The sequence below is a fragment of the Nelumbo lutea genome, chromosome 2 (assembly GCF_056320005.1).
Source record: "Nelumbo lutea isolate HS-2025 chromosome 2, American lotus-T2T, whole genome shotgun sequence".
In the NCBI taxonomy this organism is placed as follows: domain Eukaryota; kingdom Viridiplantae; phylum Streptophyta; class Magnoliopsida; order Proteales; family Nelumbonaceae; genus Nelumbo; species Nelumbo lutea.
The window spans coordinates 39586824-39613609 of NC_142685.1; the positions used below are offsets into that span (position 1 = coordinate 39586824).

Consider the following 26786-nt stretch of genomic DNA (forward strand, 5'->3'; position numbering starts at 1 on the left):
AAACAGTCTCAAATCTTTGCCTCTTATATTTAAGAAAATTAGGGTTACCTCTCAATGAGCATTCTAGTGCTCCAACTTTCTTGAATAGAAGAGGTAAGGATTTTGGACCATTCATTATTGATATAATCCAAATTAATGAATTACCAAATTATTTTTGTAACAAATAAATAAAATAAAAACTAGTTATTTTAAACAACATTGTATTAATTGTTTCATTTTCCCTCAACAAATCCCATGCATGGCACGAGTCCCTACCAGTTTTTTAAATATATATATATATATATATAGATGTCGATTCAATTAATCGTTGAACTTTCTTCTGGTTAGCCAAAACCAAACAAAAAAACGGTTTTTTAGAAAAAGACCACTGAAATTGAACCGATTGGCTTGATTATCCACATTTTATCAATTTGATTTCTTCAGTTTCTCAGCTTCGATCAATTTTTTTATTTTTCATGAGCACCCCTAAAATGCATTCATGTGCATCCCAATGGTCCAATTTTTTAGCTCCCTTCTTTGTAACTCTGATTATCTCAATCTTTATTAATAAAAGTTCATTGTTATTGATTAAAAAAAAAAGTAATGCATTCATATGCATCCTTTGATAATTCCTCCTTATCCATGTGTTTAAAGTATCATGATAGGTGTCTTAAAATTGCCTTCTCAAAACCCTTAACGACCCCAATATTTAGAGCGTTGCTAAAAACAACCCCATCACCAAAATAACAATTTGTATGACCGTTCTGACTGAAATTGGAGAAAAAAATACAAAACAGATAATTACAGAACCCACATGATTACTTTCTGGGAAACTGAAGGAATTTGAAGCGCTAATAAAATGGATCCTCTATCACAATTTAATTCGATGTTGCATGTTATCTAAATGGGATATACATTAAAGCAAATGATTATGCCTCCGCAAGTATTCAGATTATCTCACAGCGTGTAGAAGTAGCAGAAAAGTATGTCCTTGATATCAGGTTTCAACCATGGGTTCAGGACCTGATTGCTCTGTTGCCACCACACGAGATCTTTTTGACTGACGCGCGGAGTTGAAAAGGATGTCCTTGATAACCTGAGTGAAAAAAGAAGGATAAAACGTAGATTGAGAAGCCCCCACTAAGCACAGGGTTAACCATCTAGAATAAAACAGCAATCTAACCTGTGACATGAGACCATGAACTTGTTCCACAGTTATCTTTGAACTATCACGAGTGATCTTGGCAAGTTGAGATTCTTCCTGCACAGAAGATATGGGTAAGAGCCCAAGAGAACCTATAGCCACAAGGTGAGATTCTTATTTTATCTGTTACAAATGGCCCAGTCACTTAGGCCATCTGTAGCAAGTAGAAATAAAAATCTTCATAAATGGATAGCATTCCTCTTATGGGGAAACCCCAGTAATCATAGCTAATAATGTAGTAAAAAATAGGAAATTTAAGTAGAGAAATTGGGAGTGTCATAATATGATCAACTCCATATTATATGCTTCTTTATAATAGAAATTGTATTGAAACAGAAGTTATGTAGGCTCAACAGCAAAAGGAAAATTGAAACGAAAAAAAAATTGGGATAATTTATCTTGGACAGTCCCAATCTGCACAGTTTTAGGCAAACGTAAACAAGCATATCCTAATGGGGATAATTGAAGAACCCAATGTGGATAATCCCGAGTATGAGAAGTGATTTCTAAGAAAGCTATGATGATACCTTGGCTTCCCCACTCTAATGCTTCAACACATCAGTAGAGGTCTTTTCTTTTTCAATTTTCAATACTACAAAACAGATATCGGAAGCAGTAGTAGAGTTCCCTCAACAAAAGAACATTGCTCATATATACCAATTATGTCAAGAGAGAGCTCATTTTTGTGAGAAAAAATCTCTTGTAGATTACTATTCAATTCTTATAGCAAAGTGATTTAAGCGCCAATATATTTAACAATGGATATGGCATTAAACAGAATGGACTGGTGAAATAGGATTCATGTAGCTGACCCCAATGGGTTGGGATAAGGCTTGGATGATAATGATTTCAGTAATGGGTACATATTCTATGAAATGTCCATGGACTATATTTTTAAGATGATGTTAGGCTATTGGTTTAGAACCACTAGCATGGGACATGACATTACCAGTATGTAGTTCCAAATATATTCTCAAATGTCAGTTTGGATGGCTAACATGAGCAGATTGACATGAATGTAGTTATCATCTTGATTACAGGGGCAATATGTCTATATCACTTGAGTAGTTTACTCAGTATGTATCTAGGTATCTATGGACAGATGCTGAATAGGATACCTCCTTGGGCTACCCTTGCACATTATGATTTATATGATTTCCAAATATCAAAAAAAAATCCCTTGACTAGATGTTACTAAAGCTTGTCTAGGTCTTTTTGTCTTTGACATAGCCAAACAATGAGGCTCAATTGAAGGATATATCTGGTCATGTTGGATCATTTTGGAAAATGGACGAAGATTTTGTCATTGTGAAGGGATACTTTTGATATTTGGAAAGAATATTTTTGAAATCTTTCAATCAAAGAAATATAAGATTCACACCAGTGGATAAATGGTAAAATGGTTTATCAAATTTAGTTTATAATATTTAAGCACTAATAATTTAACAGTGAATATGACTTTAAATAGAATGGATTAGTGAAACAGGATTCATGCAGCCAACCCCATATAGTTGGGATAAGGCATGGATGATGCTTATTATTATGATGCCTTCAAAATGGTAATGCAAAATGTTTTGAGATTCAACTAATGAAAGAGGAAGAAAAGAAAAAGCAACCAATGGAAGTGAAAACATTAGGTCTGTGTTCAGAAACAAAAAACAAAACTAGAAAGAAAGAGAGGAATGTAAGAAATATAAACCTAGGCAATCAAACCAAATTCTGTGCAGAAGCCTCACCAATCATCATAAAAAAAGGTTTTCCAAAGGAGCCTCATAAATTGTAACATAGGAGGAAGAAGGGTGTTGTTTTGATGAATTTATGATTACATGCAAACAAAACAGTAATCAATATAAATAATTTACAAACAAAAAATATGGGGTGGAGACCCTATTTTGGTGCTAAAAACAGCAAGAAAAAACGTAGAACAATGGGGTGATTTGACATAAAAAAAGCAGGGAATAATGTAGATCTAAAATGGGGCAGAGCCCCTGTTTTGGGGGTCAAAACAGAGGGAAAAAAAAAAGAAAAATAAGAACAGGGTGGAGACCCTGTTTTTGTGCAAACAAACAGTTGGGAAAAATATTTTTTTTTTCGAGAAAATTTAACCAGGATTCATTAAAGGAAGAAGAGGTACATGAGAAGATGTACAAAGCAGGGGAAGAACCCCTACAAATTACAAAGGAGGAAGCTTGTCGCTATACAAATGCTCCAAATACACACCACATTTGGCTAAGCCATCTGCTGTATGATTGTGTTCCCTAGGAATCCAAACTAATTTTACATTTAAACAGTCCAAAGAGTCCCTAGCCTCTGCCAAATAGTGACTCAATCTCCAAGGTTCCCCCTCTTTGTCTCTTAATCATTTTATAGTATTTACTGAATCACCTGCAATAATTAAATTCTGAATTCCCAAATTTTTTATTATTCTGATTCCTGTGAGAGCAGCCATCACTTCAGCCTTTGTGGAATCAGCCAAACCACTTGGACTGCTGAAAGTCCAACAAATGTTGTCCCTTACATCCCTTATGTGCTTACCAGCTAAGCCAGGGTTACCTAAGGCACTTCCATCGAAGTTTAGGGTCACCACTCCACTGATGGGGTCGGGATGTCTCAAGGATGTTGGATGGAGGTGAGGGAGAAACAGAAAGGGGTAAGCGTCTCTATTGAGATCATTGACTGAGAGTCCTTTTGAACATTTCTGAGTTCACCATCCAGAGGTTGCAAAGGTAAGTAATGTTTGAAATTAACTCCTCCAGGGGACTGAATTTGTTGTCAAAGAGGCATTTGTTTCTTTCATCCCAAACTCCCCACAACACTGCATGTAGCACTGATTGCCAATAAACTTTACCCCATTTACTTAAACCTGTTCCTTGCCATTGATGCAGAAAGTCCATAATGTGCTTTGGTATAACCCAGCTGTAACCTGCCATTTTCAATAAATGGAACCAAATCTTTTGGGTGAACTTGCAATGAAGAAAAATGTAATCAGCTGATTCACCATCACTGAAGCATAAAATGCAAACATGAGGAGAGATGGACAGTCTTCCCAAAAACTTTTTCTGCAAGAGATCGCAAGTATTTAATTTCTGGAGACAAGCTTCCCAGACAAAGAAACAAACTCTTGAAGGGATGTGGCTATACCAGATCTTCTTAAAAGGAAAGGATGGACATAACTTTTAGGCTTTTAGATGATTCGGTTCAGTAGTCTTCTTCCACCTTCTGTTCACGCGAACGCTACTAGTTCTCTCAGTCTCTCTTCGGTCAAAAGTCGAAAGATGACCTTTTTGTCTTTAGCATGCGCTATTAAAAAAATAACTTGACAAATTAAATACAAACGTATGTTATTATCAATGTTTTAAAATGCGGAGGCATGATGCGAGGCATTCCACTACCTAGAGGCATGAGGCGTGTAGTTCAGAACACAAGCTGGCCTAAGCCTCCCAAACACAAGATGGCCTAAGCCTCCTTACGAGGAGGGGGTCAGGAGGAAGAAGAGGAAGGGGGATCTCATTTTTTCTTTACTTTTAATAAATTTTATATTAAGAAGAAAAAAGATTCATAGCACTAGATGAAAGGGGGGGTCTTGTCGACCACTTTCTTTCCCCATATCTTTTCTTCCCTTCCCTTTCCTTTTTTTATTCTCTTTATTTTTCTTTCCCTTCCCTTTCTTTTCTTTTCCTTTCCTTTCATTTTTTTTCAGTCTTTTTATATGAGGCGTGCATGAGGTGGATGAGGCATACACCTCTAGCACGCCTCATGAAAAAAGTGCATGAGGCATACACCTCAAAGGTGCCAGTGCCTCTGGCATATGCCTCAGGGCATTTTGGGAGCACCTTGCCTGGAGGCACACCTCCCACGCCTTATAAAACACATTATTATATAATATACCAAATATCTTTCTTCCTCTTTTCTTCCCCCTCCCCCCTCCTTCCTCGTCATCCCCCTCCTAAGGAGGTATATACCTCTTACATTCTAAACTACGCCTTATGCCTCCAAATAGTGGAATGCCTCCTGCCGTGTCCCCACATTTTAAAACATTGGGTCAAAATAGTGTCATTAACACTCCTTCGCTGTCTGAAAACTCCCCCTATACCCTAGGAACCAGATTTCCACAAGAGCTTCCATCAAAATTTAATTTAATCCAGTTGTCGCTAGGGGAGCCTACGTTAATTGCACATCTGATTCCATGGTAGAAGAAGCTACTTTTTTTATGAAAAATGAGAAGTTTTATTAATAGAATTATAAGAGATATACAGAGAAGGTTCCCAACAAGAGGCATGAGATACAGCCTCAGATCAAAACAAAGAATTACATCTTAGCCCAAAACATCTGATTCCTATGCACCCCTTGTTTAGCTAGTGAATCCCCTTCAATTAAGAGCTGTTCACAATTCAGTTCTTTGGTAAATTCAGCTCCTTGTAACACTGCCTGAATTTCTCATTAAATGAATACCCTACTCCTATAGAGCCAGAAGAAGCTGCTATTACTCCCCATCATCTGATGAAGTCATCCATATACTCATTAAACAGCTCCAAAGTCTTAATCCAATTGTTTTAAAAGTGCAGGGCAAAAAAGGAAAAAAAAAAGAAGCACAAGTGGCATTTTGAGCCCAAGGTACATGCCTATTATCTCAAATTAAAATACATAACATAACATGTAAAACATATTTTTTTTTATGAATAACATGTAAAACATATTCAAGCATGAAAAACTTTCAATCTCTTTTTTTCTCCATTGCATTACGTCAAATAGTTAATATGTTAGGGACAAGGTTTCGACGGAAGAGGACGATGATAGTGATCTAGACACAGTAAGTATTGGTAGTATCTATCCACAAAGCTCAAAGACCATTTTTGATGAATGAAGCTATGGCACCAAGCTCTTACTATTGGAGGAGGTAGTTGGAGCTGGCTGTCAAAGAATGTGAGTGGAAAAAGGAACCAACAGCCAGAGTTTGTGAACAGGTGTCCGGATGCTCTTCTCTTGGGATCTGTTTGGCGGACAGGTTTGGAACAGAGAACAGAAACTATGGATGTTGTACAGGGGACTTGTCACCCTGAAAAGAATTTCCTTCCTAATATGCAGCTTCCAGAGGATGTTTTCATAGGGGGGCAGGACTACTATGCAGGCTTGTACTGAAGCAGTAGATAGGAGAAAACCATATTAGTGTCTATTGCTGTGGCTGACAATGGGTTTGTACTCCCTGAAAATTTTTCTCTGCAAAAGAAGTCTGCGGGTGGGGCTCTGGACCCAAATTCCAGCTCTGAGACTCAATCTTTTACTGTTGTTCCTCCATTTCCCACTTGCCCAGGTAAGTCTTTTCATTTGGTTTTTGTTACTAATCAGTCTGTTGTACCTGATTCAAATACTCCAGCATCCCATCTGGAAAAGGCTGAGGAGAGGGTCGGTTGTGCTGATTGTGAAAGGAAGGAGGAAATTCTAATCCTCAAAAAGAAACAAGAGGAGGAGCTTGAAAGCATTTGGGATAGAATTAGGTACAGAGGGAAAGATGAAGGCTTAGAGTAGGGCTGCAACTTGGACTGGATTAGCCCAAACCCAGCACAAAATATAGGATTTGGTTGGGTATGGTTGAAGTTCGGGTTAGGGTTGAAAAATATGAACATGACTTAGCTTTAGGTTGGATTAGGGTTGAGGCATTGACCAACCCGAACCTGACTTAACTTCAGATTTGGATGTATAAATATCATATAAATATGTAGTTATGCATATAAGTACTTATGTATATCTGTATTCACTGTTCATGCGCGCATGGATATGCATCTATGCATCCATAAATGTATATATCTATATATTTATGTATTTGGGATGATGGTAGAAATCCAGAAGAGTGTTGCCGTCTTCAGTTGGAAGTACAGGTTTGAGGTGCAACTCAGAGGATAGTGAGGCTTTTGTTTGGTCCGAAGTGATTGTTAGAAAGATAGGGTTTGATCTAGAAAGGAAAAGGAAGCTGGTAATCAAGGAAGGAATTGCTGATCAATTGGAGGCAATGTTTTTAAAATCGTATGATTTACTATTCAAATTGTATCATTCATATCAAACCATTAGTAAAACAATACATATCGGTTACAAGAATTGTATTTAGAAAAAAACATGCGATTTATATCTGAATCATTAGATCGAATCATAAATCACAACTTTTAAACAATTTGAGTGATTAATGAAGTAAAGTGTTTTAGGAGGAAAGGACTTGTAGCCTCCTATTTTAAAGTTTTGCTTTTATAAATGAGGGGCAATATTGTCATTTTAATTATTAAGGGTTATTTGTCTCATCAAGCAATCAGATGAGACTTACCTCCGAATGAAAATGCCTGGGAAGGAGAGAAGAGAAACCCTTCTTCATTTGAAAACCACCGAAGCTTCACTATACCTGTAAGTATTTAAGAACCACCAAAGCTTCTATTGTTTTATGGTAGACTCTTCATGTTCTTTTACGCCAAACCAGGGACTCTGCCCTTCTTTTTTTCGTAATGACCCATAACAAGGCCTCTGCCCTTCATATTCTTCCTCTTATACAAATGTTTTTGCCCCTTCATCCTTAAACGTAGGACAGGAGCATTTTCTTCCTTATTTTCTCACACAAAAATAGGGGCCCCAACCTCTTATTGCTTTCTCTTTTCTGATACAAAACAGGGGCTACTCCCCATTTTTTCCAATTTTTATTTGACACAAAAAAGGGGTTCCACCCTAATGTGAAACAGGAGCTCTGCTCCATCATGTTTTCAGCCGTTTTAACATAAAAACATGGGCTCCACCCTGTTTTTTTTTCTCTCCTTTTCTTATGCTAAACAGGATCTGCTCCTCATTTTCCCCCATTTTTTAACAGAAAACAGGGGCTCAACCCATTGTTTTTCCATCCCCTTATGTATGCACAACAGGATCTCTACTCCATGGTTTTTCAAGTCTTTTTTTACATGAAAACAGGGGCTCTGCCCCATGTTGTTTTGGTAAGGTGTTTGTGTTGAATTCTGAAAATCTGAAGATTTCTTTGTTAGATCCAGTGTTGTAGTGTTTAAGTCTTTATTTATGCTACTTTTATGGGCATGGTTTGGCTTATAATTTGCTACTCCTCATGTAAGTCTTTATAAATGTGTTAATTGTTGAATTATCATGTTATTGGATGTTTGTTAGGCTGAGCAATCATCTCTCTCTCTCCTATTTTAGTATTTTTCATGAATTGCATGTTTGGCTTAAATTATTGAAACTTTAAATTGAAACTATAGGGAATTAGTTATTAGCTAATTCCCTTAAAAACTTAGAGACAAGATCACAGGATAACTAAATATTTAATAGTAGATTAGAAGTATTGTAGTAAGATCATAGGCTTGCTATTACTATCTACTTATATTATGTCTATAGGTTGAAAATTAGTACAGTCACTTTTTCTATTCCTTGAGAGGTTTGGGCATTTTTATAGTTTTCTTTACAACTTTTAGAAAAAATCTTGCAATTTACGATACAATTTGATTCAAACCTCTTTACGATTTGTAATATGATTACGATTTTTAGAACATTATTTGGAGGTCTCGAAGAAAGCTAGAGGTATAAGCAAGTCCTATCTCATTCATGTCACCAAAATTTTCTCAAGATTGAAAGATGGTTTGTCTGGCGATGGTCTTACAAACAAGTACAAAAGAATTTATAAGAGAAAAGGAATAAGATTTTAAGTGAAGATCTCTAAGGGTAAGACAGGCAATGGTCATGAATCTCAAGCTTTTAAAGGTTTGGAGACACAGGCATCTAAAGTTTCAAAAAAGGCTGTTGAGTTACATATGGGGTTGTGATGTAGGACCAGCTCAGCTTCTTGATCAGGATTTTATGGCTGTTGATGGCTGTAATGGCTTCTTGAAGGAATAAGAGAGAAAATAGGGAGAGAAAGAAGAAAGAAAATACCTGGAATCACTCATAGGGTGCCTAGAATCACTCTAGGGCATGGGAATCACTCCCCATAATTAGCATAAGCTGAAGAAAACTCGTAAACTTCATTGCCTTTTGTGTAAAACGTCCATACATATTTATAGACTCTAAACTCATAATAATCCTAGGAATCAAACTAATAGACTCATAATAGTCTTAGGAGTCAAACTATTAGATTCACAATAGTCATAGGAATCAAATTGTTAGACTTGATAATCCTAGTAGGACTCAAACTAAGTTATCATATCATATTTCAATTCATAGAAGACTCAATAACTCTAATCCCACTTATGCAATGACTCTGAAATTTTAAACATAAAGAAACTATAAATAGGCAATCAAACCCTATTATTGGACCCTACAAAAAAAAAATGTAAAATGGCAAAAATACCCTTGGTGTTCAATTCAGTCCAAATCCCAAGTATCATCACTATGCCATATCATGGGTGCGATGCCACGTCCCGGTAGCGAAGTAAAAGAAAAAAGAAACTATGCCATATCAGGACCTATTGTAAGGCCTTCTTTCTAGAATAAGTCTTCAAGGGTGCTGATCGATTCCTTTCATCTCTCCCCGGCTTGAAAGAAATCAACCCCGATGAGTTAAAAGCATGGTACCTTTCATAAGGATCTATGCTGAGACGATGAAAGTCTTCAGCAGTGATCCAAGAACTCTTAGACATAGGCTTGCCTTTCCACTTGACAAGGAATTTCTGATACCCTCCCGTAGCAGTATATATTATTTCCTCATCTAAAACATCCTCTGGAATGTCATTTGGAGCTGCAATAGTTGGCAACTTACGTATGGGAGTCTTAAAAGAATCCACATGTCCATGATAAGGAGTTAAGTCCTCAACGTTAAAGATAGGACTAATTCCCATGTCATTTGGCAACTGTAGAACATAGGCATTAGAACTTATCCTTCTTGATGATTTTGTAAGGTCCTACACTCTGAGTGGAGCTTCTTGTACACACATTTAGGAAGATGCTCTAGCCTTGATAATTTTCCAACCGTCGATGAATATCAGCTCTAACCTTGTATTGATCATTGTCCAATGCATTTTTTCTCCTAACATCATCATGTATCTCTCTTATGTGCCTAGCAAAAGCTTCTACTTCAATGCTAGTACAGGTATCTGGTGGTCAGGTAACTAAGTCAATTGGCCGCTTAGGCTGAATACCAGTCACCACTTTAAATGGACTTCTTCCTGTGGATCTATTTACTGAGTTGTTATAAGCAAACTCAGCTATTGGAAGCACTAGATCCCATCTAGAAGTATGATAACCAATAAGGCACTGTAAAAGATCTCCTAAGCCTCTATTTACTACCCCAATCCAATCATCTGTTTAGGGGTGAAACAATGTAGAGAATTTCAGCTCAGTATTGAGTAGTTTCCAAAGTGTCTTTCAAAAATAACTCATAAACTTGGTGTCCCAATCTGACACAATGGTAGAAGGCACGCCATGAAGCCGAACCACTTCTTTAAAAAATATAGTAACAATATGTGAAGCATCGTGTGTTTTGTTGCAAGATAAGAAATGAGCCATCTTGGAGAAACGATCCACCACAACATAGATTGTATCGTGACCCCTAACAGTCTTGGGCAATCCAAGGACAAAATCCATGGATAAATCCTGCCATGGTTCATGAGGATAGGTAGGGGTGTATATAGCTTAGTCTTTTCCTTTCATCCTTTGGCAAGTTGAAATGTCCTACATTGCTTGATTATACAAGCAACATCATTCTTCAAATTAAGGCCAATAAAACCTATCTTCCACCATAGAAATGATTTTATCTCTACCAAAATTACCTACTACACCTCTAGCATGTAACTCCCAAATAACAAAGTCCCATAAAGAGGTATTTAGTAGACATAAGTGGGTATCACAAAACAGATAACCATTATGTATGATACTGAAATCCTTACAACCAGCATAGTCTTGCTTTTGGTTGATCAAAACCAGTGACTTGGACATTCATGGAATGAAGTATGTAAGCCATCCGACTTAGCACATCCGCCACTTTATTTTCATTTCCAGCTTGGTGCTTAAGAACAAAGGTGTATTCTTTCTTTCTTTTTTTTTTTTTTTTTTGAAGAATCAAGAAAAAATTCATTAATAGGAAAAAGAGTTATGTCCTAACATCATTGTTGTCTAGAGGACACACCGCATGCATTGTCAAAACTTCAATTTGAAAATGATTCTACATTACAAGGCTGTAATTCAAGGGTATTTCAGAAATTTTCCAACAAATCTGCCTTAGATACTTGATCAAAATCTTGAAGTCTGAAAACCCATTCTGAAATCATATTTGTCACTGCAGCTACCATGTATTCAATGTTGTTTGATCTATTCTCAAAAACTCTTCTATTTCTCTCCCTCCATATAGACCAACATACTGCAAAAGGGACACAACTCCACATCACCTTAGCTCTCTCACTGCCTCTGAGTTTTGGCCACAAAGAGAATATTTCTGCTGAAGTCGAGGGATTGAACCCACTCACCCCAAATAGAAAAGAAAAGAACTTCCATATGAAACTTGCTATACTGCATGAAAAGAACCAATGGGAAACTGTTGTTTCTTCCTCTTAATTACATATATAACACCAATTGGCAAGATGAAAACCTCTAGATTTCAGGTGATCAGAGGTGAGGATGCTGTCATGAGCTACCAACTTCCCATGCCTATAGTTTCTTTTGGGAATTCAAAGGTGTATTATTGTAGGAATGAAACCAACTTCCCATGCCTATAGTTTCTTTTGGGAATTCAAGTACTTTATAGCTTCATAATCTGTATAGAGCACAAACTCCTTAGATATTAAGTAGTGTCGCCAATGTTGTAGAACTTGTACTACTGCATATAACTCCGCGTAAGTTGAATATTTCTGCTTGCCTTCATTTAGTTTCTCAGTATGGAATGCAATGAGATCGCCTTCTTGCATAAAAACCCCTCCAATTCCTACACCGGATGCATCACATGCCACTTCGAAGACTTTAGAGAAGTCTAGAAGTTGTAAAATGGGTGTTTATAAAATAGCATTTGAAGGGGTATACTGATGTGTTTTTGAGTCAGGGAGACTTTTGTGCTTTTCTTTTTGTCTATTTTTAGTGTTTATTTCTTGGTTCTTTTTTTGGTTGTGTGTGAGTTGATTGTTGTTGGTCTGTTGCTTTCTTCTCTAGGGTGATTTCTCATCACCTTCCTATGTACTCTCTTTTTGTTTTTAATGAATTTATTTTTTATTTTTCAAAGAAAAAAAAAAGCGGAACAAGATAGAAACAATTCCAGAAAGCAATAGCAGACCCATCTAGAAGTTGAAGTGGTTTGTTTGAAAGGTTAGTGTGCTAGGTGCTTCTTTGGAAGGCAACAAGGCACCAATGGAGGTTGCCTCACTTAATCACAAAGGTATTTTGTATATAGTTCTATTATATACTTTTATGTTCTTAACTCTTTGAGATTATAATAACAAAACAGACATTATTATTTAATTTGTGAGTTAAAATACTAGTTTCTTTTTATTATTTAGTTATTTGTTAGGGTTCAATCAACATGTATGCTAACTTTTTATAGTAAAAAGAAAAAAGGTAATTACAATCTACTCAGGTGTTAAGGTAACATTAAGGAAAAGCAAGTCAAAAGAAGAGGAACTAAGATGGGAGGGAAAATGGAGGGGATGGAGTTTGTGCAGGCAGGTCAGTGGAGGAGATCCTTGAAGATAGAAGCAAAAAATCTCCTGTTCGAAGAGATGAGAATCAAGGGGAAGGTAAGCCTGAAGGTAAGGGAAGCAAAAAAGGGTACAAAATTGCTGGAAGGATTAGAAGTGATCGAGTGGCTAAGAAAGTTCATAGCTGGAGCCTGTTCAAAAGGTAAGCAGATAAACTGGCAGGATTTTAGTACACTAGAAGAAAGAAGATATGTTGTTGAATGTAAGAGGAATAGAAAGGGGTTCTTCATAGCTTTGACTGGATTTTTTGGATAGGGACAGAGGCAACTGGTGTGTCTACCAGCAGGAAAACAGAACCAAGGCTGGGGGGAAGCAGACTGGTTGCTCAAAGAGTTCTTAGTTCAAAGAGTAGCAAATGAGAAAAAAGCCTCCATAAGGGAGGAGAAGGCTTATCTCAGTAATAGCAGGGTACAACAAGGGCCAGTGGTCATGGCAAAAACAAAAGGCCATTGCAGAATGGTGGGAGGTCTAGAGAGAGAGGAGTGGGATAGTAAGTTTGTGATACAAGCCAAGGAAAAGGTTAATGATTGGAGGAGGGTAGCTGACTTACTGGCAACCAGGTTGAAGTTGAAGAGTGTCTTCATAATAACCCCCTTCGATAACTGTAAAGCCATCCTAGATCCATTAGAGAATGATTTGGAAATATTAGCTATCAATGTTCAGGCTGAGTTCGGATCATTCACAGTCTTCAAATGGAATCCAACATCCAACTCCAAGGATTTTTTTGTTGAAGATGGTGTGGTGGTGCGTGTAATAGGCTTGTCATTCCATCTATGGAAACAAGAAATAGCAGAGTCTAAAGCTGTGTTGTGTGGAGGAATCTTGAAAAGTGCTTTCTGGGGCGATCTCTATTCAGTAGCAATCCTGCTAAGTGGTGTGAAGCCAGAAGAAATTCCACGAAAGGTAGAGGTACGAACAGAGGGGAGCTTTGTCTCTATGTGGTTAGCTTCCTCCATTGAAGTAGGGTTGTGGAAGGAGGCTCAGTTGGTAGGAGGGGAGAAGGAGGAAGAAGAAGCACCACGTGGACTAGTGAGATTGGGTAATTCAAATGGGAAGGGATGTTTCACTAAAAAGGGCCAACATATTCTGGGAAGCCAAAAAGCTTTGGGGCAGTTGGAAGGTCAAACCTGGAGAAAGCAAGAAGAGAGTATGACAAATGGCATATCCTTTGCGCAGGTGGTGTCAGGGGAAAAAGACAAAAAGCTTCTACTGTCGAAAGGGAGAAGGCTGAACCAGCAATCTCAGACAGGGAGAAGGCTGAACCAACCACCCAAAAGATTATAGGCCTATTAGTCTGGTGACAAGCATCTATAAAATTCTGGCTAAAGTGCTATCATTGAGAATCAAAACAGTCCTCCCTACCATCATTAGTGAAACTCAGGGGGCTTTCATTCAAGGGCGACAAATAACAGATCAGATCTTAATTGCGAATGAGTGTGTGGAGGAAATGAAAAGGTCTAGTAGGAAAGGATTCATTTGTAAATTGGATCTTGAAAAGGCCTATGATTTGGTGGACTGGGAGTTTCTATTAGAGGTTATGCGGAATGGTGGTTTTGGGGACAAGTGGTGTTTGGGTGTATCAGTACTAGTCATTACTCTATTCTGGTAAATGGTACGGTGAGGGATTTTTTTTTTCCAGCTTGCAGGGGTGTCAGGCAAGGGGATCCACTTTCACCATTCCTTTTTACCTTAGTAGCTGATGTGATTAGTAGGATCATTACTAAGGCTGACAGCGAAGATTCCATCAGGGGTTGGAGAATAGAGAGACACCAAGTCCCCATCACCCACCTTCAGTTTGCAGACGACTTAATGATTTTTTGTGAAGGAGGTCTTAGTAAAAAGGTAGCAAACCTAAAGGAGTTAATAAAAGGATTTGAAAGTGTCTCTAATTTGAGAATAAATCTGGAAAAGAGTTGCGTAGCAGGTACAAATTTGGAGGTAGGGGAGGTCGAGGCTATTGCGGAGTGTCTTGAGTGTTCCACCTCTGCTTGGCCTATGTCATATTTAGGGCTTCCTTTAGGGGCAAATCCTAGGGAGAGTAGATTTTGGACCCCAGTGTTAGAAAAATTTGAGAAGAGATTAGTCTCTTGGAAGAGGAACTATATCTCTTTAAGAGGAAGAATTACCCTAATAAGAGCTACCTTGGCTAACTCACCTACCTATTATTTGTCTATCTTTAGGATACCAATTAGGGAAGCTAGGAAGCTGGAGAAGTTTATGAGAGACTTCTTATGGGAGTCGGGACAAGAGAAAAATGATCACTTGGTTAATTGGGAAATTGTGTGCAGAAGTAAAGAAGATGGGGGTTTGGGAATTGGTAGGGTAATTAGAAAGAATCAAGCTCTGTTAGGGAAATGGTTGTGGAGATGGCCTTTGGAAAGAGAGATTGTGGCATGAGGTGGTAGGAAGCATTCATGGGAGGTCAGAGAATGGATGAGATGTTGGTGTATCGAGGCAAGCTAACCTAGCAGCACCTTGGAAGGCTATTCACAACACCCTTCCTCAATTCCTCAATTTTATCAGGTATGAAGTTTGTTCTGGCAACTCTATCCTTTTTTGGGAGGATATTTGGGTAAGAGACTCACCGTTAAAGGATTTGTTCCCCTCGCTTTTTTCTATTTCTTTGTACAAAAAAGAAGTGGTCTCAAAATTTGTCTCACCCTTGGAAACACCCTTAGATCCTACTTGGGATTTTGGTTTTCGTAGAGGACTTAGGGATGCTGAAATTGAGTCTCTTTCTTTTTTGCTTGGGTGTCTTAATCAGGTTTGTTTGGATCCCTCCAAGCCAGATAAGAGGGTTTGGACTCCTAGACCCAATGGAACCTTCACTTGTGCTTCTTTTTTCAAGTCCATCTCTCAACTTTCTACTCACCAACCCTTTCCGTCAAAAGAAATTTGGTGTAGGCCAGTCCCCCTAAAAATTATGGCTTTTTGTTTGGAAGTTTTCCATGGGAAAGTAAACACTTTAGACAACCTACAAAAGAGAAGACCTTTTCTCTGTACTTCTCCTAATTGGTGTATCCTCTGTAGAGCTCATGGTGAGGACTGTTACCATCTATTAGTATCTTGTCCCTTTTCTGCAGACCTTTGGGCTTGGCTACTTTCGTTGTTTGGGGGTAGTTGGAGTCTACCAGTAGAAGTTCACATGCTCTTCAACTATTCTACCGTTTATTGGCCTACAAAAATAGGGAGAATTATGTGGAGATGTGCTCGTGCTGCCTTGACTTGGACTCTTTGGGAAGAAAGGAATCTCAGAATTTTTCAAGATAAGGAAAGGAACAGCCAAGAACAGGGCAATACATTGGCTGAAGACCTTGGAAACCTTTCATCAATTCTCCTTTAATGACATTTGGAGAAATTGGTTAGCAGTAGCAAGGTGCTCATCTTTAAAGGCCAAATCAATTACAAGCTGGTCTCCTCCACCCGAAGGCTCAATTAAGTTGAACTTTGATGCAACCAGCATGGGTAATCCAGGATTATCCGGAATGGAGGGTGATTTGAGAAATGAGAAGGGAGAGATTTTGTTGCTCTACTCGGGTCTTTTGGGAATTGGGAATTCCATCAGGGCAGAACTTTTAGCTGTTGTACAAGGTGTCCAATTTGCAAACCAATTGGGGGTACAACAACTAATAATCGAGGGGGATTCCAAAGTGGTGGTGGGTTGGTTGAAAAATTCTGAAGAGGCTATGTGGCAATACAAGAATGAAATGAAGAAATTTATTTGGTTGACAAGGAATATGTTGGTCACTGTACAGTGGGTGGGGAGATCAGCAAATACCTTGTCAGATGTGTTAGCTAAGCAAGGGGTAAATAGGGAAGAATTATTTTGGGCTCAGTTGTGATTCTTGTTTTTCTTTCCTAGTTTACTTGTAAGTTTCAAGGAGGGGCTGCAGCTCGCACCTCTCACTGGGATGATGTATGAACTCACTCTAATTTGCTTCTGAATCAATAAACTTACTATTATTCATAAAAAAAAAAAAAGCAAGTCAAAAGAAACTCTCAGAAATACAATTTTGTAATCAAGTACATCCCCAAAATTAACTCCTAGATCTGAGATGAAGATTTGTGCAAATTCAGGGAGAATAAGCACTCAATCTGCCACGCACTTGCCAAATCTTTTCAACCTTCCAATGCTTATCTTCAAACACACTTTTATTCCTCTCTTTCCAAATGGCCCAACAGATGGAAAATAGGATGCAGCTTCACACCATCTTACTGAAACCAAAATCTTTTTTTTTATAAGTAAAATTTCATTAAAAACAAAAGTAGTACAATCTGATGGGTGACAAGTCATCACCCAAATACAATACAATCTGAAAATCAGAATGAGTTTTCCACATTACAGATTTGAATACCCAGAACCTCCCCTAAATTATTCCCCAGATTTGAATACCCACAATCAATTTGCCTAAATTCTGGGAGAACCAAGACCCAGTCTGCCACAGATCTGGTAACAGCAGCTACATCCTATCCATACTGCAAGCTCTGTCCTCAAATGTTCCTCTGTCCCCCTCCTTCCATATTGTTCCAAACTATAGCACAAGGGATGCAGCTCCAAATCAGTTTCGCCTTCTTACTTCCTCCTAGCTTAGGCCACTGGCCACGAAGATAAGATTTCTGCAGCTGAAACTGGGTGAAACCAAGGAACCCCAAAGATAGTAGTAAACATTCTCCACATGAAACTAGCAAACTTGCAGGTGATAAATGACTGACATTTTCCTCCGGCTCTTTGCATAGACAGCACCTGATAGCCAAATGGAATCCTCTTGATTTCAGATGATCAATTGTCAAAACGCTATCCATTGCCACCATCTATGCCAAAGCTTCAACTCTCGAGGGCACCAGGTTTCCCCAAACACCTTTGATTTGACTTAGTCTGGACCTGCTGAGAGACATATAGCATGATTTAACTGAAAATTTCCCATTCTTACATTCTTTCCACCAAAGTTCATTCCTCTGCTGCCCTGAGATTTTCACACTTTCTAATTCTCCTAGCAGAGAGATACATTCTTCCACTCCTCTATCCAGCAGAAGCCTCCTAAATTTTGAGATCCATACCAATTGATCCCCCATTCTTTCATAGCATTGACTGATAGATACCTCAGCCTCAGTCAGCTTATATAATTTTGGACATAAACATAGTTGTCAAGGCGACACCTAGGCGACAAGGCACCCTTGGAAGCTCACCTTGCCTAATTGCCAAGAAGTTCTATACTTGCTACTATAAAATACTTTTTTTTTTCTTTTTTTTTAGATTATAATTATAAAATAGGCATTTTTTATAAATAATTATAAAATAGACATTTTTTTTATAAATGAGAGAAGTTTTATTAATTAAAATAAGAAAATACAATCAGCTTAGGAAGAGACACGAGATGTTACCTCCCTCGAGGACTGAATCATATACGCTAAACAAGCCCAAGCCTGAAACACAAATTACAAAGTAGCCCAAAACAGGTCTCCCCTTGACACCCCTTGCTTGGCCAGAGAATCAGCCATTGCATTTACTGATCTGCTGACCCACTGAAATCTGAAAGTCATATTTCTTGTCATCCATTTAACTTTCTTTAACAGGTCCTTATAGCCCCAGCAAGCTGTATCTGGGCTATTCAGCCAGCCCACTACTACCTTGGAATCCCCTTCTACTAACAAATTGTTCACTCCAATTTGACTAGCCATCTGTATACCTTGTACCGCTGCTAGTAACTTTGCCCTTACAGAATCACCTTCACCCACTGGTCCTGAAAAAAGAGACAACATATTGCTGTCTTTGTCTCTCAGAATCCCACCAATTCCGGATGGCCTTGGGTTACCTTGGCAGCTGCCATCAAAATTCAATTTTAAAATAGACATTATTAAACTATAATATTCATTTTGTGTGTTTATATACTAATTTCTTTTTACCATTTTATTATTTGTTAGGGTTTAATCAACAAAAACATTGCTAAATGTTGTATTGAACCCTCAAAGACTTCGGGCCCATTTGGTATGTCTTTTTGAGAAGATCTTCTTGTAGCTCTGACAGTCAATAGACGCATTGAGCTTTTGACATAAGATCTGGGCAGCCCGAAGACCGTTTGGCAGACGCGCATCTTTCTGTGCGTCGTTTGGGGTCTTTCCGCCCGAGATTAAAACACGAAAGACGCGGGAAGCTTCATTTGGAGCTTCCTGAAATCAGCCTAAAATGGGCTTCCCGCGTCTTTTCGGCGCCCAGTCTTTTGGCGGCGAGATCTTCCGCGTGCCAAACGGGAATAGACCGATTTTCGGTCTTCCCGGCTTGTAAGCAGCCGAAAGGCCACGCGGAAAGATGCGCCAAACGGGGCCTTCAAAAGCTGAACCAATAAGTAAGGTAGAACTTAAAATTTTGTCTACTCAACACATTTTCTTCTTCCATATATCCTTCTTTCTGAATTTCTTCTACTTTTTCTTCCATATGTTCTACTTTTTCTTTTCTTTTTCTTTTTCTTTTTCTTTTTCTTTTTTTTTTTTTTGATCAACAAAAAGATTGTTTCATTAATTAAATTATGTGGAGTTAATTACAGACTGATGACCCAATAGTCATCCCTACAACGAGGCCCAATATAGTTTGTTTGGCTAAAGTATCTGCTAACCCATTTGCACTCCTCCTGATCCACCTAAAATCAGCATTTATATCCTTTGCTATTCTCTCCACTTCTCTGAAGATATGCTTGAGGGTCCACGGGACATGTCTATTACATTTTTCCCAAGAGATTACAACTTTTGAGCCCCCCTCCAGCATTTACATCCTTTTTCTTTTCTTCTTTTCCTATAACAAAAATAAGGGTTCAACCCCCATGTTTTTTCAATTTTCATTTCTTTCTTCTTTTTCTTCTCATGAATATGTTGATTTGCCATACTTTAACATGAACTTTACACTTTTCTTATGAAAATTATGAATAAATTAAGGAAATATGGTTATGGTACATAGGGAACTACCCTAGGATCTATGTTTTTTACTAAAAAAATCCATCGCCTAGTCAACTAGGCGACAAGATGTCCTAAATCACTGAGCTTTCCTATTCCACACCAATCATCCTCCCAAAATCTGATTCTTGATCCATCCCCTACTACAAAACTTGTCAGACTTCTAAACTCCCTGTTAAATCTCCTAATCCCCTTCCACACACTCACCCCATATGAATCCCTCACTTCTCTAGATTCCCAGCCAAACCTCACCACCCCATATTTCCCAACCACCACCCTCCTCCACAATGAGTTTTCCTCTCTCCCTAAACCAAATCTCCAAAGCCACTTTCCCATTAAATCCCTATTAAAGATTCTCATTTTTCTTAGCCCCAGTTCCCCCTTCTCTTTCAGTTTACAGACCTTAACCCAATTCACCAAGTGAAATTTCTTTCCCCCTTCTCCCCCACCCCCCCTCCCATAGGAAGCCCTCTGAAGTCTGAATTTTCTCAATTCTCTCCGCCACCTTAGTTGGTATTTTCAGCCAAGATAAATAACAGGTTGGGTAAGTTTGACAAGACACTTTTAATTAATTTTATTCCCCCACCCCAAGGAAAATATTTAGTTTTCTACCCATCCAACCTCCTTTCAACCCTCTCTAAGATTGGTTTCCTTATTATGTCAGAATTTGAAGCACCTCCTATCAGTATTCCCAAATAGGTGAAAGGGAGCCCACCAATTCTGCATTCAAGAGCATCATCACATTCCACCATAACATCCCTCTCCGCCTCTCCAATTTCGATTATTATGCTTTTTGAAAGATTGATCTTCAACCCTGTTAACATTTCAAAATTTGCCAATACTGCTCTTAAATTCAGCATCAGTTCCACCGTAGCATCCAGAAAAATCAAGGTGCCATACTGCAAATGGGTAATGCAATGCCCATCCCTTCCAGCCTTAAATCCCTTAATCAAGCCCATTTGCCCACTTCTCTCTAACAGAAGATTCAAAATCTCCATAACCATAACAAATGGCAAAGGAGATATTGGATCTCCTTGTCTTAGACTCCTGGAAGCTTGAAAGAATTCTGAGGATGTCATTTATAAGGATTGAGAATAAGACTGTGAACACATATGCATGCATCCAAGACTTCCACTTTTCTCCGAACCCATCAATCTTTGAGTTTCTTCTAAGAATACGTGATCATAAGCCTTCTACATGTCAATCTTACACACTAATCCTAGTATGCCACTTCTCAATCTAGAGTCAATGCATTCACTTGGACTCTATCCCAAATTTGTCTTCCTTCCACAAAGGCCAACGGATTTCCCTACTACCTCATGGAATACTGACCTCAATCTCTTGGATAACACTAGCCAATAACTTATAAGGGCTGCTGATTAAACTTATTGGCCTAAAGTCCTTCAAATCCACTGCTCCATCTTTTTTTGGAACTAGAGATATAAAAGTAGCATTAGCCATCTTCTCCAAGATCTTCTCTCTATGAAACTCTTTAAACATTTGCTTAAAGTCTCTCTCCATCCAATTCCAACAGGCTTCAATGAAAGTAAAGTTGAAACTATCCAAGCCTGGGGCTTTGTCCCCGTTAATGTCTTTTAAGGCTTCTTTAACTTTTCTCCAACTCAGATTCTCTTACAATCCAGGATGCTGAATTCTCATTCAGCTTCTTTGGGACCAGCTCTCCAAGTGACATCCATCTCCACTTTTTTGAGGTATATAAAGCCTTGTAGAAACCAACCACCTTCTCTTGGATTTCATTCCAGAACTCTACCATCTCCCCTTCCACCTGAATTCGGGAGATGAAGTTTCTCCTCCTTGCACTAGCATAACCATGAAAAAAAAAATGTGTTTTTATCACCTGCTCTTAACCAAATCACTCTGGACTTTTGTCTCCAACTCTCCTCTTATCTGTAAATTAGACTTTTTACTTCAAACTCCAGCCTTTCTCCTTCATCTCTCTCCCAGGAAAGAATTCCATCTTCCTCAAGTCTATCCAAGGTGGTGGTGGGGTGGTTGCAGAACCCTGAGTAAACTATATGGTGCTACAGAAATGAAGTCAAAAAATTTAAGTGGCTGACAAGGAATATGTCTGTTAGTACACAATAGGTGGGGAGATCAGCAAATGTTTTAGCTGATGGCTTAGCTAATCAAGGGACAAATAGGGAAGTTTTGTTTTGGTCTCAGCTGTAATGTTCATCTTTTCCTTTTCCTTTTAAGTTTCTTTGTAATCAGTTGGGAGAGGCTGCAGCTTGCGCCTCTCCACAGGCTGCTGTATGAGATCTCCATTTTCCTTTCAAGTAATAAAACTGTCCTTGTTCATCAAAAAATTTGAGATTCATTAAATAAAAATGAAGAAATTTCAAAGAGAGGAGGGGAGATAAACTTACTTATCTCCCCCCAAAGGGTGAGAAGGAAAATTACAATATAGCCCAGAACAAATTGCTTCTACCCACCCTTTGCTTGGCCAAAACATCATCCAAACATTTTTTCTAGCACCTCCTTCTCCTTAAAGTAACCTAAACTAACCCTCAGAAACAACCCTACCTTCTAAAGTAACCTAGGATCCCGAATAATCACTAGACCCTTAGAAAGGCCCACTGAATTCAGTTCCAACCATTTCCCAATGTCCCTCCCCCAAATTTCATTTTTGGCTCTTAAATCAAAACACTCTAGGTTTGCCTCTTACAACATGTATGCTATCTTGAACACACAAAAACTTCAAAACCTGAAGCAATAAGCAACAAATAACTCCAAATTTGGTCCAATCAACAAATATTGATTACTTTTCTTCTTTTCATAGGACAAAAATAGTGGCTCATCCCCTCTATTTTCTGAAATTACTTTTCTTTCTTTCATTTTTCATGAATATGTTGACTTTCTATGTTTTAAATGAAGTTTATATATCTTTTTTGAAGATTAAAGACAAACACCAGTGGAAAATGGTTGCTGCTTGATTTGGAACCTAGGGATTTACCTACAACTCATAGTTTTTATTCAAAATAAATAAATAAATCCATCACCTAGGTGACTAGGCCACAAGGTGCCCCCTATCGCCTAGCCTCACCTTGATGTCTTGAAAACTAAAGCAAGCAGTGAGCTGTGAGTAGGCTACTAGTGATGAAGAGGATGGAGAGAAGGTTGGAAAGAGCTAGTTAATTGAGCCAGATAAGAATGAGAGCAAGTAATGAAGTGTTCAAGATTGAAAAAAGGTTGCACATGGAAAAGATGTTGTAGAAAATTGGCCTCCATGAAGCTGGTACATCAAGTTTGGGGTGCAGTTACCTCATACCAAATAAAGTGGACACCAGGATAAGTTTCATTTTCCAAATATCCTTATACTCCCCCCACCCCCAACTCCCCATTAGGGCTCAAAGCATTCTATCTGATATAGAAGGATCAAAAATCTAACTTAGAAATCAATCCTTCTATAGATAACAACCATTTTCCAACTATGAGATATATGAACATCTGTGAGATACCCTTGACATCCTTATAATGATTAATGAGTCCATTAATATCACCCTCTCACATGTGTGTAATATGGAAGAACATACATGCCTCAAATATCAGCTCCCTGAAGTAAGGGAGTAACCATATTTACATAGTACCAGGAATCACAATCAACAGGAATCAAGATTTATGCACAAATTCCTTTAGCTAGTTTAAGAATAGTTCTAGGGGAACTAAGAAAAGATATGTATTTTGAAAAAGAAATAAAAAGTTAAGGATACAAGCAAATGATGATTATGTCATCCAACATTAAAAGCTATGCCATAGGCAGGCCCACACTGGAAACCTATCTGTCTTTTTGTTTTTCAAGTAAAATGCAATTTCATTTAAAAACAGAGGATACACATAAGTGAAGAGTTTTCACCAAAAACAGCACATCAAAAGATATCTCAACTAAAACAGACACAATTATGAAGTTACCTATTACAAAATCTTTAAGTGTCCCACAATCTCTCCTCGAAATCTATTCTAAAGTATCCCACACTGGAAATAAAACTCATAAAGAAGAAAATGAAAACTAAAAAAACAAACATCTTGATTTAATTTATAGAAACTGCAGCCAAAACAGTAATACCACCAAAATCAACACATTCAAAGAGTTTTAAGAGTTAAGCAGTACACTTGAGGTATTTAAGATATATTCCAGAAAAGTAAAGGACATAAATAGCAAACCTCTGACTGAGGGTCAAGACATTCAACTTGTAACTTATTTTACATGTATTGTTATTGTTCAATCAGAACTTAACTGACCTCTTTCTTTCTCTGAGAGGGAAATATAAAAGCCCCAAAGCGTGAATGAGCTAATTGATTTTCTGCTTGCTCCAGCTTTTCCGCTGCATCACATAAGGAAATGTTTTCATTGCAAATGAACAGAATCATGAACATTAGTAGACAGAAAAGAACATAGTAAATACAAGGTGGTATCCAACTCTCCATTATTTACAACTTCCAGTGAACTAAATGGTTAAACTAAAGTTCCATTCAAAAGTTAAAGATATAGAGAAGTGAATAAGCCCTTGCCAAGACAAGGACAACTAAGATAGAGCTCACCTAAATCCGATATCTGTCCTGCAACATAGTCTCTATTTCCTAACAATGGTGAAGAAGAAAGTGTATTCACCCAATACTTGTTCCAAAGCAGATCCAACAGGTGGCAATCAAGAGACGACTTGAAATATGTTATATCCAATGCATAGTACTGCAGTGGCAGAACCATATGACATTAAATTAACTACAACCACACTGTCAATTCTTAAATGCAACAATGGGAAACAACAATTCCACCTGTTTACAGTGTACACCAAAGTCTTCAATCTTATTTAGTGGGATAGTTTGATACTCCGACACCGGCTCATCAGGAGGTTTATAACCTTGTGGGTACGTTCGGAAAGCTCCAATTTCAACTTTTCCAGCAGATACAGTCCTAGTTGGATCAATAACTACTGCCAAAAACGGCTCCTGGAATTGCTGGTTAAGCATCTGTGTTGAAACGTCGATACCCGAAAGCCAGCATCCATAACCAGGATGAGAGTGGTACCATCCAACCACATTCTCCAACCGCCCAGCCTAAACCCAGAAAGCAATAGAAACCATTCTTAAATATACATCAGGAATGCAAAAAAGCCAAACAAATTATGGTTCCTAGAGGAGGAGAGTTGATCGTTTTACCTGCTTATTAGTCTGAGAATAATCGACCATGTACTCGTAAGCATCGGCTTGGGCATTAACCCTAGTTTCTGTGCCTTCAACAGGCAAAGCGAAAGCGTCCATAACGATGATGGCATCACCGTCGGTCTTCCCCTGCATCAAACCCATAACTTCGATAGTTCCCCCCGATCGAGCATGAACAACCATTTTTAGTAGCGCTAGAGCTGAAATCTTAACCCTCTTGAAGTAGTGAGGATCGTTTGCCCATGGCTTCTCTTGCTGGAACTTGGCCTGCGCGGCCTCATCGTAGAAATAAATGGCGTCGGAGTCCGCCAAAGGACCCTCCATGTTTACGATGTTGTTCTCGAGCTCCCATGTTTGCTGCGCCATTGCTGCAGACGAAGAAACCGAAAATGAATCCATCGAATTTAGAACGAATGACGAAGCCAAACAAGTTTCCTTGGATGGAATCGAACTGGAATTTTAAACCCTAGATGAATCAAAACGCTGGGAAAGCTTCGAAGATTTTGTTTCTTCGAAAACCCGCCTTCTTAACATTTCTCACAAGGGCGTTTCAGGTTTCACCAAAAACTCAGAGTGGCCATAGTAGTGATGTTCTTGTTCCGATGGAGGTAAGATACGGAGTACGGACGGACCCGCACGTGCTGACCCGACCTGAACATTCCCGGTCCGGGCATCAAGCCGGAATAAGCTGCGGACCGGGCAAATTTTTTAAACTATCCCTACTATTTCTGACAATTCACTAGTTCTAGTATTCCGTCAAAGCCCATATATTGTGACACCACATGAGTTTAAAATTTTTTTAAAATCCAATATTACCCTTATCCCCTTCTCAGGATTTGAACCTGAGAAGCCAATCTTTTGTCTTCAACCTGTAAATCAAGCTTTGGTTCTTCAATTGCTCCTTCAAATCAAAACCTTCTGAGTTTCATTTATACAGAAAAAGGTAGCGAATTATGGACTGGCCCACTGTATTGAAAATTGCTCTAGGCTCTGCAAATTAGGTCCAAAACCAAAAGCTTGTTTGAAAAACATGAACACCGGAGATTCAGTGATTCAAGGTGGAATAAGTTGAAGCTCGACGTTCACCACCAGTGGAGGAAGTAGGCGACGGATTCACGCATTAATAAATACAACTCCAGATTCCTTTGCCATGGCCTTAGCAAGCATTGTCTTTCCTATTCCAGGTGGCCCATATTAGCAATACCCCAATACCCCTTTTTCAGGCCTGAGAAGCTTCCCAGAAAATAAATAAAGTCTCCGTAGTGGTTTCAAAGAGCGACTTTTTGACATCTTCTAAGCTTCCAAAAGAATCAAACTCCAAATCAATATGATCAGGATTTATAACATTACATGTTATGACATCCTCGTAGGGATTGGTCTGGATAAGCGGACGACCTAAGTGCTTGTCGATCTCTTTCTTCTCTTCCTAGGTTTTCTTGCTGGCAACGCGATTTAGGTCTAGTTGACGGAAGCCAACGAATAACACCAAGCAGCTCAGAGCAGCGCTTGCAGTATACAAGGCCAATTCCTAAAAGAACCTCGTCTTGGAATGGCCCATAGCTCCACCTTTTCTTGCCTTACACTTTCCGTTTCCACTTTCCATTTTCTTGCCATGCTAAAGCACTGGTTTAGAGACCCAAATTATGGAGTATTATAGGTGCAAAGAAAGCATGGTCTGGAATACACAAAGATTATATTCTCTCTGGATGTGACGAACATTAGCAGTCTCCTTGCCTCCGCTCTCCCTTGTTTCACCATCAACTAGAGACGGTTGCGCCGTTGGTACACACTCCCTCCCTCCCTCTCTCAACCTGTATTCTCTC

At 38.6% G+C, this 26786-nt stretch overlaps 1 protein-coding gene across 1 annotated transcript; it reads right to left on the reverse strand.

The window, feature by feature from the left end:
- Positions 1-780: 780 nt before the first annotated feature.
- Positions 781-26786, reverse strand: LOC148870012 (COP9 signalosome complex subunit 5-like). Its single transcript, XM_088968501.1, has 6 exons — positions 24961-26786; positions 24577-24858; positions 24343-24490; positions 24043-24125; positions 1163-1240; positions 781-1075 (listed from the first exon to the last, which is right to left on the reverse strand). The coding sequence occupies exons 1-6, from the start codon at positions 25360-25362 to the stop codon at positions 977-979; spliced, it is 1092 nt and encodes a 363-aa protein (XP_088824627.1). The 5' UTR covers positions 25363-26786; the 3' UTR covers positions 781-976.